The sequence below is a fragment of the Mustela erminea genome, chromosome 9 (genome assembly GCF_009829155.1).
Source record: "Mustela erminea isolate mMusErm1 chromosome 9, mMusErm1.Pri, whole genome shotgun sequence".
In the NCBI taxonomy this organism is placed as follows: domain Eukaryota; kingdom Metazoa; phylum Chordata; class Mammalia; order Carnivora; family Mustelidae; genus Mustela; species Mustela erminea.
In genome coordinates this window covers 44,161,581-44,180,893 of record NC_045622.1, presented here as the reverse complement: position 1 = coordinate 44,180,893, position 19,313 = coordinate 44,161,581, and the positions used below count along the sequence as shown (strand labels likewise).

Below are 19,313 nucleotides of genomic sequence, written 5' to 3'. Positions count from 1 at the left end.
AGTAGTGGAGCCACAGTGACTCTTTCTCTGGGCCAAAACCCTTAAGTTCTGCCCCTGTTAGTGGACAGGGGCAAGGAGGTGGAGCTTCTCAGTAGCAGGATGTTTGGAAAAAGACAAGAAAGTTGAAGGCAGGAGTCAACATCTCCAGAAGGGCTTTCTTAAAATACATTGTGTTTGGCTTCAAGGCTGCTGACTCATACCCCACCCCCCTCACTTCCAGGCAGTCCATCCTGGGGCTACAATATTCCCCAGAGCGCCTGGGGAGACCAGCTCATTTCCCACCTACAGTATCCACAGAAACATCTGCTTTAGCTTATTAGACAGTCAAAACAAGCAGCTGTCAACCCATCATCATTTCCACTTGAGGACAACATTCCTCTCGGCTGATGTGCACCCCTGCCCAGACCTCCCCACTGCCTGCATGCCTGTGAGACTGGCAGCCGATTCTGATGATAAATGGGAGCCCTTCTCACAAACTCATTTACCTAACCTCCTCACACGAAGAGCAGAGCGAGACTTCTCTCTGGGGAATCGTGGAATGACTTCTGACTCATTGGAGCCGCAGCGCGCCCAGGACACAGGAAGCAGAAACCGGGCCCTCCAAGCCCATTTCATCTCCCTTCTCTTCCTCTGTAGGGAACTCAGCAGGTGGAAAGCAGTCTGCCCGTGTGGCCAGCACCCACGATCCCCTCTGCAGTCCCCGTTCCTTAGACTCCCGGGGTCCCAGTGTCCTCCTCCATGAAACGGGACAGTAATACCTATCCTTGCCAGCCCCACAGGGATCTTGTGTGGTCCGAATAGAATCCCGGGGAAGAAAGGCATCTTAAATAGAGTCTCTGAGGCTTATCTTCCCTCCTGTAACAGTACTACCCACAACCTATACTTGAACACTTTCTGTGACAGGGAACTCATTCCCATAGAGAGTCAGGTGTGCTGTGAGATAGCTCTGATTTGTTTTCAGCTGAAAACTGCCTCCTTTGCCATTCTACCAACTGGTTCTTCTCCATGTGAGTACACGGAAACGAGAGGAGCCCCTTTCTGGAAGAACAACAGCTTTAAGATATCTGGATATGGACAGAGCAGTCCCTAAGTCCTCTCCCCACCAGGCTAAGCTTTTCTCTCCCCTTGCTGTCACGGTGACTGCTCTCCAATGGCACGCAAGGTCTTTACGACCCTCACTGTAGCCGGTCTGGAACTGAATGTGATGTTGAGGATGGTCTGCAAGGCGGAGCATGAACTGTGACATTCACCTCTCTTGTTCTAGGTGCTATGCCTCTATTAATGCAGCTGACCCTCAGGTTGCTGCTTTGGTGGTGACTTCTCAGTAGCGGCACCTCCCCTATGATCTCAGCTGTGAACACCTCACTTCCTGATGGCCATCTCCTCTCTGTCCAGCTTATTTTACCTTTTACCCAACCCAATCATTCCTAAGCCTCATTAGGACTTACCATCCCTTGATCGTGCATGCCATGGCCCCCTCTCCCGCCCACAATGTCCTCACGTCCCTTCTTACTCAGCATATACCCCAGGACACATCATCATCATCAGCCCCTTGAATATACTCACAATTCTTTTCTCTTTTTCTCTCTTGCCTATCAAAATCCAACCCTGATTAAATCCTACTCTCTGCCTCTTCCTGTCCTGCATCCAGACACTTGAAACTGGCTAGAGAAAAACACAGAAATCAGTTAAATTTATGACCAGCGATCTGCGGGGGGACCCAGGGGCCATCCAGCAATCATCCCCTAGCGCCCTAGTTTGGATACTGTGGGTCATGCCTTCTCCAGGCTTAAACCTCCCCCACCTCTGCCCCTATCCTTACTCTCAGTGGATGACCTTGCCCTCAATCAGTGGGCATCCCACACATCCGCACCCCATCTCCCCACCGGCCTGTACCTGTGCCCAGCGCTCTGCTCCCTGTCCACTCAACCCAACACGTCTATGCTCCTGTCTAAGGCTAAGCCCTCCAGGTGTGCACCAGATCCTCATCCTCTCACTTACGCAGGACCTTTGGCCCCCCTACCCCACACTCCCTTCCTAATGACTTCTTTTCTATAAGATCCTTCCCATCCCATGTAACAGTACTATTTTCTTTCATCTTAAGAAACAATAACAAAAAACCATGACAACGATAAAATGCTTGCTTCTTATCCCCAGATAAGGAGACTTACAAACTCAGTCACCTGCTCCATGACGTCACAGACCTAGGTGTGGTGGGGTCAAGAGTCAAATCCAATTTTCCTGTCCCCAAAGCTGCAGACGCCAGAGCGGTGCCCTTCCCAGCCTACTGCTTCCATTTGTGCGGTGGAGCGCAGGCAAGGGAGGCCTTTGCCAATGACGACTGGGCCAGCCCTGCCATGACCTGGGCACTCTTGGGACAGTGAGAAAGGTTGGAGGTTTTCAAGCGACTAGGGGACCTGTTGGGTCTGCAGGGGCCTGCTGAGTTGCCGAAACTCTATCCTCACTGACTTGCCCATCAGACTAAATGTGGGTCCGGGGAGGCACTGTTTCCAGAACTCCATCCCCGTGCCACCCCAGCCACAGCAGGGTGTGTGTGTGGCCATGATGGCAGACAGACGGGGCAGGTGAGGGGGCAGAAGCTGCCAATTATCACATACCCCAGTGCGCAGATGACACCTCATAAATCTTGCAGGCCGACAGCCCATGTGGCCTCCCTGATGGCTAATTAACGCCATCCGGTCCTCACGTACGGGTGGAAAAAGATGGCTCATGCGGCAAGCTGCCTTCCAAAGCCAGTTTGTCAGAAGGGTACACTTCTTTTCTCCACCACTCACCACATCGCTGTTCATGCCAAGAGACCAGAACAGCTTAGCCAAGGGGGTTTTCTTCCTGGGACATCCGACATGTAACCACCGCCCAGTCATGAGCCTTCAATCATTGGCCCTTTTCTTTCTCTTACTGGCTCCCAAAGATTCTCCACAGAACAAATCCACTGGCTTTGTGTCTGCCAGAGACGTGGGGTCAAGTTGCGATTTTCAGATCACCCAGAGAAGCATGCATCTCCTACCTCTTGTTTGTGTATCTGCTGAAACCAGTGTTGACTTGAGTCATACTATCTCTGCAGAGTCCTCTTTCAAAAGGAACAGGGTGACCCACTTACTTGTCCGTCACAGCTTGCATGAACTCGTCCAGCAGATCATCGTACTCCTTCCCACGCACGCGCTGGTGTTTCAGCCCGATGTACAGAGGGTCTTTGAGCAGCTCCTGGAACAGAGAGCATCCATTTGCCCAACAGTCCTGCTTTAGTGGGAAGGACCAGGGAGCGGAAGGGAGGAGGCAGTTGGAAGTGAGCTGTCCATCGCCTTGTCAGTGTCATCTCTGGAAGGGTCTGGAGGCTGAACCATCGGCTGAGGTTCCTAGGTGGTTCCAACTTCAGGAACCAAGGATGACTTGATACAGAAAATCCTCTCAGACTAAGTCTACTAAATCCTGGCTGCAGGTGTTATGGGTTTATTTTAAGGTTTTTCAACAGTGGTGCTCTTAACATTTGGGCTTAGAATTCTTAAATGGGAGGGCTGAGCTGCACACTGCGGAATATTTAGCAGCATCTCTGATCTCCACTAGAAGTCAGTAGCATCCCCAGTGGTGACACATACACACACACACACACACAAAAGTCTCTAACCATTGCCAAATGTCTATTTAGGGTTAAAGTGTCCCTGGTTGAGAACCACTCCAGGCAGCATCTAGATTGAGGTATTGGGTCTTGTCCAAAGCCACTGATCTGGACTTGAATTAGAAAACACTTTATTTGTTCAAAGAAAGCTTACTGAATACCTTCCATGGGCCTGGCACTGCACTAGTCCCTGAGGGCACAAGGGTAGATCGTACCCCAGAGATTCCAGGTCAAGAAAGAGGCCCATCTGAACACTGGCCTGTGGAGGGAACCCCTACTCTACCTCCTGCAGCTCTTTCTGTCACAGCGCTCACACACTATTCTCTGTCTGCCCCTGGCCTCCTCCCCACCTCTCTCTACCTCCTAACACATACACCCTGCACAGAATCAGTGGATGCAGTCTCACATACATGTATGGATCGTCCATTGCTGCTGATGACCATTCTCTCACATCATACACAAAGATAAACTCAAAATGGATGAAAGACCTTAATATGAGACAGGAATTCATCAAAATCTTACAGAACACAGGCAGTAACCTCTTCAACATTGGCCACAACAAGTTCTTTCAAAGAACTTGTTCTTGAAAGAACAAGTTTTTGCCTTGTCTCCAAAGGCAAAGGAAAGAAAAGTGAAAATGAACTTGTGGGACTTCATCAAGATAAAAGGTTTCTGCGCAGCAAAGCATACAGTCAACAAAACTAAGAGGCAACCCACAGAATGGGAGAAGATATTTGCAAATGACAATACAGACAAAGGGCCGATGCCCAAGATCTATAAAGAACTCTTCAAACTCAACACACACAAAACATAATCATGTGAAAAAATCTGCAGAAGACACGAACAGACACTTCTCTAAAGAAGATATACAAATGGTAACAGACACATGAAAAAATATTCATCATCACTAGCCATCAGGGAGATTCAAATCAAAACCACACTGAGATACACCTTACACCAGTTAGAATGGCCAAAATCAACAAGACAGTAAACAACATATGTTGGAGAGAATGTGGAGAAAGGGGAACCCTCTTACGTTGGTGGGAATGCAAGTTGGTGTGGCCGCTTGGGAAAACAGTGTGGAGGTCCCTCAAAAGATTAAAAGTAGAGCTACCCTTTGACCTGGCAATTGTACTCCTGGGTATTTACTCCAAAGATACAGATGTAGTGAAAAGAAGGGCCACATGCACCCCAATGTTCACAGCAGCAATGTCCACAATAGCCAAACTGTGGAAAGAGCTAAGATACCCTCTAATAGACAAATAGATAAAGAAGATGTGGTCCATATATGCAATGAAATATTATGCCTCCATCGGGAAGGATGAATACCCAACTTTGGCATCAACATGAATGGGACTGGAGGAGATTATGCTGAGTGAAATAAGTCAAGCAGAGAGAGTCAATTATCATAGGGTTTCACTTATTTGTGGAACATAAGGAATAACATGGAGGACATTAGGAGAAGGAAGGGAAAAATGAAGGGGGGGTTGGAGGGGAAAATGAACCATGAGAGACTGTGGACTCTGAGAAACAAACTGAGGCTTCTGGAGGGGAGGCGGTGGGGGATGCGTCAGTCTAGTGATAGGTATTAAGGAGAGCACGGAGGATTACATGGCGCACTGGGCGTTACACGCAAACAATGAACCCTGGAACACTACATCAAAAACTAATCATGTATTATATGGTGACTAACATAACATAAAATAAAATTAAAAAAGAAAAAAAAAAAAGAAGGTGGGCCCTGCCCTTCATTTCTCACTCTCTTCACCCCGGACTCTCCCTCCTTAAGACAGGTTAGGGCTCCGCCCTGGCAGGAGTGTATGTTTGCGAGCTGAAGGGTGACAGGAGGCACATCGGTGCTCACCCTCACATGCCCCCTTTGAGGTGACCCTCTGAAAACCACTTAGAGACAGCAAACATCCAGCCGAGGGTGAACCATAAATGTGATGCCTTGATGGAAAGCCAGGCAGTCGTTAAAATCGGTGGTTTTTAAGACAAGGCAGCTACCTGGACTCATGTGCATGAGATTATCAAAAGTGAGAAAGGCAGGATGCAAAACTACACAGATGTGCTTCCACTCTGAAACACACACATGCGGCCCAGAGGGCGCACACAGAAACCATAAAGCCGGTATCGCTCCTGACACCTGCGGGGAAGATTCACAGTTTTAGTTCTTACAGAGACTTCCAGGGGCCATAGTGAGATGTAACCTGTAATGTTGCCCAGCGACGGATCGGGATCACTGCTACATCTGGCAGCAAAAGGGGCAATTTCTCGGTGCTGCATGTGTGGTTTGTGGGGCAAATGAAAATCTCCAGGAATATTGAAGACTTTTAGGATTTTCCAAAAACTTCTCAGTATATCTGCGTTGAAAATTAAAGGTCAACCATAATAGGGTACCACTGAGAGAGAGGGGTGGCTCTGACAGCTTTTAAAGCACTCCTTATATTGACACGTTTTATGCCTGAAATATTTCCTACCTAAGCACACACACACATACACACGTGGGAAAGAAAGTTTCTATATGGAGAGAATACTAAAAACGAGCTCCTTCTGTTTGTATAGAACTTTCAAGTAATTCACTCCTGAAGCAAAAGTAATTTGATCCTTCCACCTTCCCTATGCTCATCCCCACTTCACAGACAAATTGTTGTGGAGTTGGCCAGAAAGTGGCTGAGCTGAAATGGAGCCTTGCTTTGACTGGATCTAGGGACAGGGCCCCTTTCCCCCAATATTCCATGCTGTGGGGGCCAGGAGACATGGTGGTTGTTCCGCACCCCCGCCTGGTCCCCTGGAGGACCTCAGTTGTGGCAGGGAAGATGCAGGCTGTGATCCTGTAGAGGAGGCAGGGAAACAGGGACAGCTAGAATGGAAGCCGGAGTCGCTGTCGCCAGCCCGCTGGGCCCACAGCACACGGAGAACACTCCTGGCTATGTCGGCACGACATGAAACCAGAAGTCCCCGTCTTGCCCTCTGTCCCACTGAGTGACGCAGCCATCAGAACGGTCACCAGCAAGGTGTGGGACCGTTAACCAGCCTGGACTCTCTCCTTGAGAGAGGCCCTCCTCAATCCTTGCCTCCCTCCCATGAATGCTTAGAAGTGTTTAGCAGGAAGTACTGCTGGATAAAGTACAGAATGCCTGGTTAAATTTAAATTTCAGATCAGCAAGCATTTTTTTTTTAGCCTCACTATGTCTCCACAGTTTTGCATGGAGCGTACATGGGACATCTGCAAAAATACAATTAGCTATTTATCTGAAATTTAAATTGAACTGGCATCCTCTAGTCTTCTTTGCTAAATCTGGTGGCCCTTGCGGGAGAGGCAGAAGGAATCTTGGAAGTGGGCAGGAGGTGTCTGCAGAGGAAAGTGGCATCCAGTTGGGCAGCCCTGCTCAGGGTGCCCCCTCTGTGCTCCCTCAGGCCGGTCTGGCTTTAGAATCAGAAGGGGGTCTGGGCTTTGGAGATGGACAGACCTTGGTCCGAATTTAGGCTCTGTCCCTTTGGTCTGTGATTTTAAGTTTTCCTTGGAGACAAATTGTCATGGAAAACAAAAATGGTTTCCTCCTCTTTACTTGCCCTACACTTGCTGAGCACTGGCTTTAAGCGGGAAGAGAGATGAAGCTTCTGGCTGGGAAAAATACTTCTCTCCTGTAGCAACAGGCCCACAGAGAGGTTCCTCAGGGAGCGTGGGGGACTGGGGAGGTCCTAGGATTAGGTTCACGCTGTGAACACAGGACAAATTCTCCCTCTGAGTGCAGGTCTACCTACCACTCCTGTCTCAGGGGCTCCGTTAAGCCCAGGAGTCAGCTATGAAGATCCTTGGAGGGGTGCCTTCGAAGGTGACGTGCACACAGAGCGAGCACGTCTGACAGCACTGCAGGCCAAGTGCGGGCTGTTCATCAGCTGCGGTAATGATACTCTCTCATGAGGTGGACATGGCCCTTCAACCCCAGCTCTGCTGGTGGACCCACGTTTCTCCAGGACTCCAGCAGCACCCTGAGGGCCCTGGTGACTGGGCTCTGTGGACAGTCTGTCCTCATGTCTCTCCAAAAAGACATCCACTCATTAGAATTCATTGAGGCTCAGGCGCCTGGGTGGCTCAGTGGGTTAAAGCCTCTGCCTTCGGCTCAGGTCATGATCTCAGGGTTCTGGGCTCTAGCCCCGCATCGGCTCGCTGCTCAGCAGGGGGCCTGCTTCCCACCCTCCCCCCCCCCCCGCCTGCCTCTCTGCTACTTGTGATCTCCATCTGTCAAATAAATAAATAAAATCTTAAAAAAAAAAAAAGAATCCATCAAGGCTCAAGACTTCTGCCAGGAGAAGTCTGCTAAGGTTCAGAGGCCACCTTAAAGCCAAGCCCGGCGTCGAGTGTCCTGAGCACTGGGCTTGGAGTCAGTCCTGCGGAAAGCTATTTCGGCTCTGTGCCCCTTCTCCTGGGTGAAATGAGGGGTTTTATGAGAAGTACATCTGACCCTTGAACAACAGCTTTGAGTGGCTCTTGTCCACTTATCTGTGGATTTTTCCCGATCAATATAGTATGGTGCTGTAAATATTTTTTTCTCCTGTGATTTTCTTAATAACACTTGCTTTTCTCCAGCTCACTTCACAGTAACGGTACAGTATATACAGACCGTACAACACACATCATACATATGACACACATGATATGAGCTAACTGGCTACTTATGGCATCAGTAAGGCTTCCCGTCGACAGTAGGCTATTAGTAGTTAAGCTCTGGGGACTGGAAAGTCATACATGGAGTTTCAACTGCTTGTGGGTCAGCACTCCTCATTCCTGTGTTGGTGAACGGTCAACCGTAGCTCAACTAGGTCCCTTCAAATGTGGGAACCTGTGACACTATCTGGCTGCATGGGGATGAAAGACAAGACATGAATCAATCCACACACAGCCACCGAGGCTGCCAGCTGGCGGGCTTATCTAGCGGTGGGGGACGCCCTGACTTTGTCCCTTTAGAACTCAATCATGGGATAGCCCCTCTTCATGGGCTCGCTGCCCCACATATTTATTTTTCCAAACTTCCTTGGGGTCGGCATGTAAGAGTGACTCAGAATTTCAGGGCGGTGGAGAACAGATGTTTTCCTTCAACAGGAAACGTCAAGGGCTGTTGTCCTTGACTCTGATTAGAGCTCCTGTAGTCTCAGGAGTTTTCACAGAGACACACACACACAGACAGTCTAGTTATCCTGACACCATAGCTCCTCAAACAGCACCCTCCCTGTACGGACGCGTGGATGAGAGGTTAAGCGTCTCTCTCCTATAGCTCTGGCTTACTCTGAGGGAGAGACACCCCTAGACTTCCAGGGAGGAGGGAATCTTGCAAATGGACTCAGTTAAAAAAAAAAACAAAACACAACACAAAACTATAGTGTGGGAGATCACATGGTAACTGCATTTGGGAAGAACGCGATGACCATCTTCCCAACATTGGCCACTTTGTAACTCTGGATTTTTGCGTCTTGAATTTTGTGAAGAGGGTCCGGTGGGAGTTTGCCTTTCTTTGGGGCAGGGGGACCGTGCTCATGGCATCGGTAACCCCTGGGCCTGTGCGTGCATGGGCCCCCTGCCTGCACGAAGCACCTCCTTTCCTGGTCTTTAACACCAAGTCTGTAACACAAAACACCCGACCCCTTGAAGTTGTGAGCCATGGTGGACAAGGGAGCTCCAGAGCCAGAGGCAGCGGGTTCCAACCCCGGCTCTGGGGGGCCTGAGGTGCATAGTTCACGTGTGTGGGTCTCGGGTTCCTCATCTCACACAGCTGCAGGGAGAGTGACATGAGATTTAAATCCACAACGGCCTCGAGCTAGGCCTGGCACACTGCAGTGCTGGGAGCTGCTTTCTCTCCCCCGCACCGTGGCGCGTGTACCCGCGCTCAGCTGGGGACTACTCTGGTCCTTCCTGACAGGAGGGGGCAGCCCCAGGGGAAAGTGCTCTCCCTTCCACACCCAGGAGGGAGAAGTGATTCAGAGGCCTAAAGCCCCAGGGGGAGAAGCAGACATGGGGAGGAGAAGGAACACGTTAGCCATTAAAAATGATCAATCAGGTGCTGGCACTGAAACACTGACGACTAGAATATCCTGCCCACGCCCTGGCTCTCGCGTACCTCCCTCATGCCAGGCAGAGTGCCTGACACCTACTAAACATTCAGTGAACTTTTGCTAAATAAATAAAAAATGTTCATAAAATAACATGAATCAAAAAAAAAAAAGAACAAAAATACAGGCACATTACTTCATCTATGCTGATGCATAGATGAATATTGGAAAGGAACACGGACGGAGCATGGTGGGAGAGATGCCATTTCCCTTTCCTTTTAAGATTCTGAATAATGTTACTTTAGTAACAAAAATTCTAAAAATCACGAAATGACCTTTCCTTCTGAAGCCGCAGGCACCCAGGCAGGCAGGTGTGGTGTGGGCAGAGGAGGGCAGAGACAAGGATCGCTACCCTGCCACTCCTGGCAGATCTTTTTGGGCAAATTCATTTCTCTTAGTTGTCAAGCTTACACAGGGTGTGGCCTGTGAAAAGTGCCTGGCCCTGACTTACTCTGTGCTTCCTGCCTGTCTTCGCGTGGCTTTATTACAAGTTGGGGCTAGCTCTTAGGTCAGCACATCATTGCAGTGTTAGACCTTCAACGACACGGGGTCTTAGGCATCTGCTAGAGGCAACCCACACGCTTCCAGGGGATAGAGTGGCCTTAGCCTCAGACTCAGTCTTGCTTGGAGCCAGCTTTTAGGAGTGAGGGAGTCAAGGTCTCTATTAAATCCAGGTGGAACACAGCAAGAGGACCTGGATGAGAGGAACAACTAAAACAAAATTCACTACCCTCCTCCTCGCTGGTATGATTCAGTGCATGTCGAGGGATCATGTCTTTGTCCATGCCTGGCAGGACCCAGGCATCTGGTCTAGGGAAGAGAACCACAGCACACAGCAGACCTTGAAGACTGCTCTTTCCACCTTGCTTTCTGTCTCCTAGGCTGGAGGGGAGGCATATGGAGAAGAGCTTTAGAGGCAGAAACCCTCAGAAACCTTCTGGTTCAGTTCCTCGTTGTACCATGAGGAGATCAAGTCTGAATAGGTGCGGGGACTCACCTGGTTGCCCGTACTGTCAGGACAGTGTCCCACTTCCCAGGGCAGTCCTTCTCCCCCTCCCCTTGTCCTCTCTCACCCCACTCCCACCCCCTAGGATTTCCCAGCTCTTAAATGATACATCCGCCTGGCTGTCCTCTCACTTGATGGCATCTGTGGCTAAAGCCCCCATAAGCATCATTCCACCCGAGGAGCCACAGTGCTCACTCTTGTTCAGAAATAGGGAGGCGGCCACACAGAGACACAGCAGGTGTCTTGAGAAAGATCACTGCAGAATGCGAATAAGATAACCTTTACAACAAATGTAAGTCAAGAATCTAAAAAGTGACCACTCCCTTTGCTTCAGCATTTCTGCTTCTAGGAAATCATCCTAAGTACATGATCACACATGGAAACAAAGACTGATCTGCAAACATGGGCTCAGAGTAAAGATTGTATGTGCAAAAAGGCAAGAAGCAACCTGAGTATCCAGCTGTGGGAGCCTTCCTTCGTAAACTATGACACACCAGGGAGCTGACATTGTGCAGTAACGGCTAATGACCTGGGAGAAAACTCCATACATATAAAGTTTTAAAAAGCATATGCAAAGCTATATATTCAATTAAACCCTATTTTGGTTTTATAAATGTTTGGGGGGGCGGTGGGAAAGGCTGCAAGAAAATATATCAAAATGGAAAGCGTGCTTGGTACTGGTGTCTAACTGTTATTTTTAACACTTCTCTGATTTTCTCAATTTTTTTCCCATTTTAAAAAAGATGAATTTGCACCAACTTTAAACTCAGAGATGCACATCATTAAGAAGGAACTCTTGGGTAATGTTTTGTCTTCTCTGACACAGGGACCCAGAGCAGAGCCTGCGGATGCGCACAAACCCCCTGGCCCAGGATGGTACCTAGAGGAGCCAACTCTTGCCTGTGGTTTGAGCTCCTTAAATCCCAAACCATGTGGAATCTGTAGGAGGATCTCATGCACAGCTTGGGGCACCTTCTCTCCCTGGGCTTGCAAGACACTCACCTGACTGCTTGAGCTATTTTAGCCCCTGGCCCTGGTGCTTTGAGCCTTAATTCTTTCATTGAGGCAGCCTACCTCTATCATGCTGGAAAAATACCGCCCAGCAGCCTCTGTCACCTGGATCAAGGGAGCCTCTTCACTAGTGAGTCAGAGAGAGGCCACACAGGGTCACAGAGTGGGGAAGCAAACAAGGCCCCAGCTGGGGTCAAGGAGGGCACAGAGGGCCTTGAGGAGGAAGGAGAGCCAGGAGACCCGGTAGTTGGGGGGAAAGGAATGGGCTGGGCCAAGGCAGCGAGGAGAAGGGTCCCTACCTCTCAGCCAAAGGGAAGGGCGTTGGCGAGGGGGACCCAGGAAAGAAATGTCCCAATGCTGTGTCGATATAACTGCCCCTCAAAGGTGCCTCCCCCACCCCACCTCCAGCCACCAGCTTCTGGCCCCAAGGCTCCGGGCCTGGGCGGTGCGTTACCTCATTGTTGGTGCCCACATCCAGCAGGACGGGGAGGCACTGCTGTGGGCTGACCCCTCCGCACGCTGTGTACAAGGCCAGCTTGCCCACGGGGATGCCCATGCCGTAGCAGCCCAGATCTCCCAGGCCCAGGATGCGCTCGCCGTCCGTCACCACCACAGCCTGGAAACAATCAGGGAAATGTCTCTCGTGACACAGTGCTCATTTTGTCACTCCTCCCACGTCGGGCCTGACAACTGGGTGCTGGATCTCCTCGGCTGGGGGCCTGACAACTGGGTGCCGATCTCCTCGGCTGGGGGATGAAACGCTGGTCAGGGAAAAGGCCAAGGGATTCATTCCAGGGCAGGTGGCAGTCCTCCCTGTCCCCAACCCTGGCGGGCTGGTGAGAAGCCCCACTGAGCTGGGCAGACACCTTCCCCCGACTGGGAGGTTTAGGGTGGGGGCTGCAGAAACAGCTGGAAGGAAACCAAATCTGGTCACTCTCCCTCCATGAAACTAAGCAAATATTCCCAGCTCGAGATCTGGGCACAGGGACATATTGAAAGGAGACCATGAGGGACGAGAGTTCGTGTTGCCGCCACAGGCCCAGGGTTTTGAGGCCGATGGAAGTGCCCTCTGCTGCTGGGGTACAACAAGTCCAGCCTGCAGAGGGCAGGGCTCTCGTGGCAGCTGCTGGGGTCACTGCTTCCTATGAACCCCAGAGGGTTCTCAGGCTGTCCTGGGGTTACCACTGTGCTCTAGCAAATAATCGCTGGAGGCATACTACGTGCTACTTCGGGCTTACTTGCTAACAGATGTCGGTGAGGCTGACGGGGGTAGAAATTACGATTTTGACAGATATTCACTTACTCATTCCTTCACTACATATTTATGAAGCAGCTACGTGGCAGACACGAGGCCAGATCCTCTGCTCATCTGTAATCACAAGTCTGTATGGATTCAGGCCTTAAAGGACTAAGGGGCAAAAAAAGAGATGAAATATGTCTACTTTGAATTAATGACTCTGGAGGGAGAGGGAGGGTGCGGAGAGCACGAGGTCAGTGGGGACTGAGAGAAGAGAGAGTTATTGCCAGTAGGGTAACCTTTTGTAAGGAAGAGAGGACCCAGGTGCCACCCCTTGGACAGGAGAAGGCTGTCCGTGGGGGGGGGGGTACAGTGCGGAGGAAGGAGCGTGATATGAAAGGAAATTCAGAGGCAGGATGGTGGCGGGGAGGGTGTGGGTGTTGTGTGGGGAACAAGGAGATGCTGGTCGCATGAAAGGAGAGAACAGGAAGTCAGGCAGGAGTCAAACCATGAAGGAACGGTCTTGAAAGTAAGACCACAGAGATGCCCCCGGGTGACAGTGAAGTTGTTCATAGGTCACCCCAACCCGCTCACCATCATTGTCTTCCTCCATCTTGAAATGAGTTATGTTTACGGAGCCTGGCTTTGACCAGGGCTTAGGAGCAGCTGAGAGATGGATGTCCCAGAGCCCCACGGGTTGTGATCCCAGACATCACGGGGCTCAGCTCAACCCATGCAGGTGCCACACTGAGCTCTGGGGATAAAGACATGAAGACCCATTCTTGCCCTGGGAGAGTTTATGATTCGGTGCCCAAAGGGCCCATGGCATCTTAAGCATGTCTATGCTCCAGCTCTCTAAGGATAAGGGCATGCAAAGGCTGGTGCTGCCTTTTGGTAGCGATTAAGTACAGAGATTCTTACAAACACTCCTCTGCTTCTGCAAAGGGGACTTGGGGAGGAGGGGCAAGAGACCCACGACCATCATGATTGTCCCCCTCAGACTGATCCACTGCCTCTATGGGGAATGTTCTCAACCTGCACGCACCTGATTCTCCCCACGGCCCTGGCAGGTAGGTGAGTCTGGGACTCTTATCGCTGTCTCACAGGTGAGCAAACAGAAGCTCTAAGATACCTGACACATGTGTTACGTATCAGCCAGATGCCAGGCACTGGACTGGCTGTTTCCACATTAGGTATCTTAGAAAGATTAGATGGCCTACCACAGTCACCTTGCTTGTGCACGAGGCAGGTCAGGATTCGAACCAGCTGTGGGGTTCCTGGCTCCGGGCTCCTTCTACCACCATGGCAACCAGGCTAAAGCACCTGTGCTCTTGGTCAAGTTCTGCACTGCCTCTGTGTGACCCTTCCCACAGCTCGCCTGTGACCCCCTGCCCCTGGGTAAGCCTGTTCCTTCATGCTGCCCAGACTCCGGGCATTTCTCTACCACCTCTCCTGATCAAAGCTTCCTTATTCCATTCCCATCCTCTTAGAATTTCTCTCCATTGAGGGGCAGGGAGTTAACCAGAGGTGGGGTAGCTCCTACTCCAGGGTGTTATCCCTACAACTCTGGGGCCCTTCCAGATGGTGACCGGGATCTGCAGGGCTGCCTCCCAGCCTGAACCAGGCAAGGGCCCTCTCCTGCACGGCCGCCTCCTCACTTCTGCCTGCCACCCTCTTTCTATTGCACAGAGCTGGTGGCTGGGTTATTACAACAGCTTCACGCCCAGACACATCTTTCCTCCTTCCAGTCTCTCCTGCCAACCAATGTCACATACATTGTGTCAGAAGCCCATTTTCATTACTCTGTTCCCAGGCTCAAAGACCTTGAGTGACTTCGAACTGTCCATAGAATAGAGTCCAAAACATTTAACGCCTTAATGATCTGAGCCCAGGATATGTTCTGACTTATCTCTGGCTACTCATCTGCACACAGGTACCTACTCCAGCCAAACTGGCCTCCTCACTCCTCCCAGACATACTCTGAACTCACATATGATCTCCTCCTTCTCAGCCCCAAAGTCCTCTCTGCTAGAAGGTCCTTCTCTTTCTCCTGTATGCAAAGGCTGCCCATTACAATCTAATGTGATTTCCCCTAGCACTTACGGCTGCCACACAGCTAGCCTGCTTGTCCTTCCACAAACATCGACTAAACACCTACTGCTGCCAAGCCTGCATAAGGTGCTGCATAAACATTTGGGTTCTTATTTAACATTTTTAAAAATGCACATTTTATCTCACCAAACAACCCAAAGGTTAATGGCAGGGGTCCTGAGTCTGATAACCAGTATTTAAATTTAGGCTTCTTGATAATGCACCATATGTAATCTTGGCTAAACAGATCATTTTTCTGAGTTTTAATTTTCCACAAAATGGGGGATAATCAGACCTAACTCATCAGATTTTTGTAATGATGAAGTAATATTAGTCTCATTTTAACCAGGTGCCTTTAGTAAGTGATCAGTGAATGGTTGCTGCGCTTTTGATTATAACAATGGTTATTATTTGGGACAAAAATCCTATATTGGATTTGTAGTTGTTTTATCTTCTCTCTAGTTTAGCATTACCACAAGAAGGGCATGCCATAAGCATCTGTTAAATCAGTGAATGAAATGGAACCAAGAGGAGGTCATAGTGGCCAACTGCCCAGAAAGTCAGCCATGCAAGTCTTGGGGCTTCCACTGTCCTCTCGAAGCACATATTGCCACTTGTATGTCCAATAGTCCTCCCAAATTCCCGAGTCCCTAACCAAATGAATCTGCTTTTCTCTTTATTCTTTTTATTTTTAATTTGTTAATCAAAAGTTTTTAGAAGATTTTATTTATTATTTACTTGTCAGAGAGAGAGAGAGAGCGAGCACAAACAGGCAGAGGCAGAGAGAGAAGCGGGCTCCCTGCCAAGCAAGGAGCCCGATGCATGACTCCATCCCAGGACCCTGGGATCATGACCTGAGCCAAAGGCAGCAGCTTAACCAGCTGAGCCACCTAGTCGTCCCTCCCTTTATTCTTCTAAATCTTTCACTTCTGCCGTCCTCCCTCCCTCTGTTATCTTGTATCTCCCAAGCTCAACTCCTCTCTGTCATTCGTCAAACACAGCCACTGGTCACCAAATTCTGCTGAGTCAATATGCTCCTTACTTTTCTATTTGTTCCATGCATTGTCGTTGCCTTGGGTGAACCCATCCATCTCATCTGACCACTGCAATGGTCTCCTGATGGGTCTCTCCACTCTTGGATTTCCCCTTGGTCCATTTCATTTTCCAAAGCACACCCAACTTTGTCATTCCTTACCCCACACCTCCAATGGCTCTCAATGCCTATGCAATAAAGCTCAAACATCTTCAACTGGTGGTTTAAGGCCTTCCACGGTCTAGGTCATCTGCTTTTTGAATTTCTTTTTTATCCAAATGAAATAATTCCAACCTTGTATAAGGTTTGTGCTTTCCTGACTACATGCCATTTTACCCCTCAATCCCTATGATCTTCCTGATCCGAATCCTACCATCCTTGTGTGCTTCCAGGAACAGTATGGAAGTCACCTTCCTCCGTGTTGCTCCCTTTCCAGAAGTTGTCACTCCTTCCTCGGAGTTCCCATGGCATTTTTCTCTCCAGAGCACCTATCACTTTCTTGCTTGTATTATAGTTAGATGAGAACCTCATCTTTCATAGGAGTTCTAAGCTCTTACAGGCAAGTAAAGGTTCTTGTCATCTTTGGTTCTTCAGGTACTTAGCATGTTGCCTGCAGTGTGAGAGGAACTGGATAAATGGTGGCCAGTGGCCAGTGTGGATACAACATGGAGAACAGAGGCTCTCCATGGGACTGCTTCAACCTGGTATGAATGAACAACTTCAGGGAGAAGATGATGGGTCCTATTTTTCATGACATCAATGGAGTTGGAAACCAAGGGCTACTAGTGCAGTAGAGGTCAAAATCTGATGACAAGTCTGAGCATGGTGGATTTTAGAGTCCAGAAGTAACTATCAGTGAACTTCAGGATCAGCGTTTTCTTGTTTGGATGGCATCTGAGACTCATACCTTCTCTGTATCTCAGATGACTAAGGGGGAAGTTGGGCCCATTCTTCCTCTGTCCACCTAGCTTGGACCTACAGCTTTTTCTGACTTATTGCCCATGTCCCTTAGCCTAGGTGGACCCAGTGGGAATGACCTGAGACTGACCTTTCTTGCTCTAGCCCCGCTTTCCTTGGACTTGTAGATATGTCATGGGCTCCCCGTAGACCTCACCTCCTCCCTCCCTCTCATCATTCCTTTTTTCCTCCTCTTCGTCTTCTCTCTTGCTCTCTCTCTCCACGACATAACACACAGTCTGCAATTTCAAATCTTGGTTCCACCCTCCATAAGCAAATAGCCAGAATCTTTATCTGTAAAATGGGGGTAGTAATAATCACTTGAAGTCACTTACGTAAAGCACTTAGCAGATGCTGCGTGTAGAGGATATGCAGATGTGCCCCCACATCTCCCTTTCAGGACCCAAGGAGTCATTCCCTCAGCTGAGCCCTCAGGGGTCAGCCTACTCTGTGAATTTCCTTGACCGAAGAGAGCCACTTTGCCCAAGTCACACCCAGTTCTGAAGGGCACCTGCCCACAACCAATGACTGATGGATGCAGGGCTATAAGGCCCGGCTAAGGGCCATCCTAACTCCAGCGGCTCCTCATGTGCTCAGCTGAGTCTTCCTTAAGGCTTCACTCTGCCCAACCTCTCCCTTGGCTTTCTCCTGTTTCCCTCCCCTCTAGAGGTACTGATCCCAAGAACACTCCCTGATAGACTAACATCCATCTCAGAGAATGTTTCCAAGGACCACCCTCCTTCTGACCCTGAGAACAGAGTGGGTTTAACACATGGTGGGCCTGGGCATAGCAGGCAGGCACCCGGCACCAGCACCTGGTCCAAGCTGGGACGCCCACGTGGCTGGTGCTCAACCCCAGAGGCTGCTCCCACCCCCCACCCCCATCCAGCTGTCTCTCAGCGCCTCCCCCAGAAACTGCTGCTGGGCCTGGGGTGAGGTAGAGATTTAGGAGACTGGGAAAGCTGTGGGGAGGAGGGCTGCTCTCAGCTCAGTCTTCCTCAGGCTTGAGCCAGTGTCCACTGTGGGAAAGAGTCAGAAAAGCAGTTCTCACTTCTCTCCATCCATGATTTATGCTGGACAGCTCTCTGGGCGGCCTGGCCTGCCCCCTCCCCCATGAACAAGAGCAGCCTGCAAAACTTCGTGGTCCCCTAGCCCTGGGCTTTGGCCTCAACACCCCCCCAGCCTGCTTCTCTGATACCGCGGTTCCGCAGTTCCGCCTTCTGGCTGGGAAACCACAGGAAGTCACCTTTTATCGTCTGAGTCGGTTCAGAAGCTCCTCTGAACCACTTGTCCTTCCAGCCAAGAGGCTGCCGCCATCAGGGTGTAAAGATACCCGTGCCCTGGAAAACCGCCTCCTCGACTCAGCAGCGGGGAGAGGGTGGCTCAGCTATAGGGCTCTGGGGGTGTCAGCTCCTACTCACAGATGACTGTGGGCAAGTCACGGACCTCAGCTTGCTCACCTGAGAAACGACACACCCCTATCCATCCTTCAGGACCCACTTTGGGGGTGTCAACTGCACCCCTTCCTTCTCCACTCTGATCACAAGGACTGTGAGAACCGAAAGAAATAATGAGAGGGAATCCACACCAGCTTCAAAGTACCCTGAAGGGGATTTCCTGCCTAGGGAGGGAGACCTTCATCTCTTTTTAGGGCAACTGGAGGAAACACACAACAAACAAGACAGACTAGGGCTTAGAACATTCTGAACCTTTGAAAGGGCAGCCTTAGGGGTGAGGAGAAAGGACCCTCCAGCAAAGGCCAGTGGATGGGGCAGGTGGGAGAGTCGGGTAAGCTGGGGTGGGGGGAGGTGCCTGAGCAGCCCTGTCTTATTTACGTGCCCAACTACGGGCCCACTATTTAGCCAAACTATGGGCTCCTGGTATTTCTAGAGAAAGCCATAAATCCAAGTTTATATGTTTCTTTTTCTAAATGAAGTCTCCAGATTTTAAAATATTGCTTACAAATTCAAAATTTTCAAAAATAACTGAGGACCAAGTCAAACATGTCTAGGGGCCTCACTGGCTGCCCCTTGGTGGCCCGTGATTCCCAGGTAGGAGGGCCTCCTCCTGGGCTGCTCTTGGGCATCTGCTCTCTCTGCCCTGCATGGCTGCATGTGCCAGAGCCGACCCTTCCACCTCCAGCAAGGACAAGGCCCATTCGAGTGCCTTCCAGTATCGTACAGACTTCATAGCTCGTCCTCATCTTAACAGAACAAAGACCAGAGAGGTT

The 19,313-nt window shown here is 50.1% G+C and overlaps 1 protein-coding gene across 4 annotated transcripts in view; it reads right to left on the bottom strand.

Moving 5' to 3' along the window:
• ME3 (malic enzyme 3) overlaps nucleotides 1-19,313 on the bottom strand; it is a 218,260-nt gene that overhangs the window by 60,831 nt on the left and 138,116 nt on the right. For all 4 annotated transcript variants that reach the window (XM_032357748.1, XM_032357745.1, XM_032357747.1 and 1 more), the window contains 2 exons: nucleotides 12,220-12,381; nucleotides 3,122-3,225 (listed from right to left, as the gene is read on the bottom strand). In XM_032357748.1, the coding sequence (XP_032213639.1) occupies nucleotides 3,122-3,225; nucleotides 12,220-12,381 (266 nt within the window). The remainder of the gene's footprint in view (nucleotides 1-3,121; nucleotides 3,226-12,219; nucleotides 12,382-19,313) is intronic.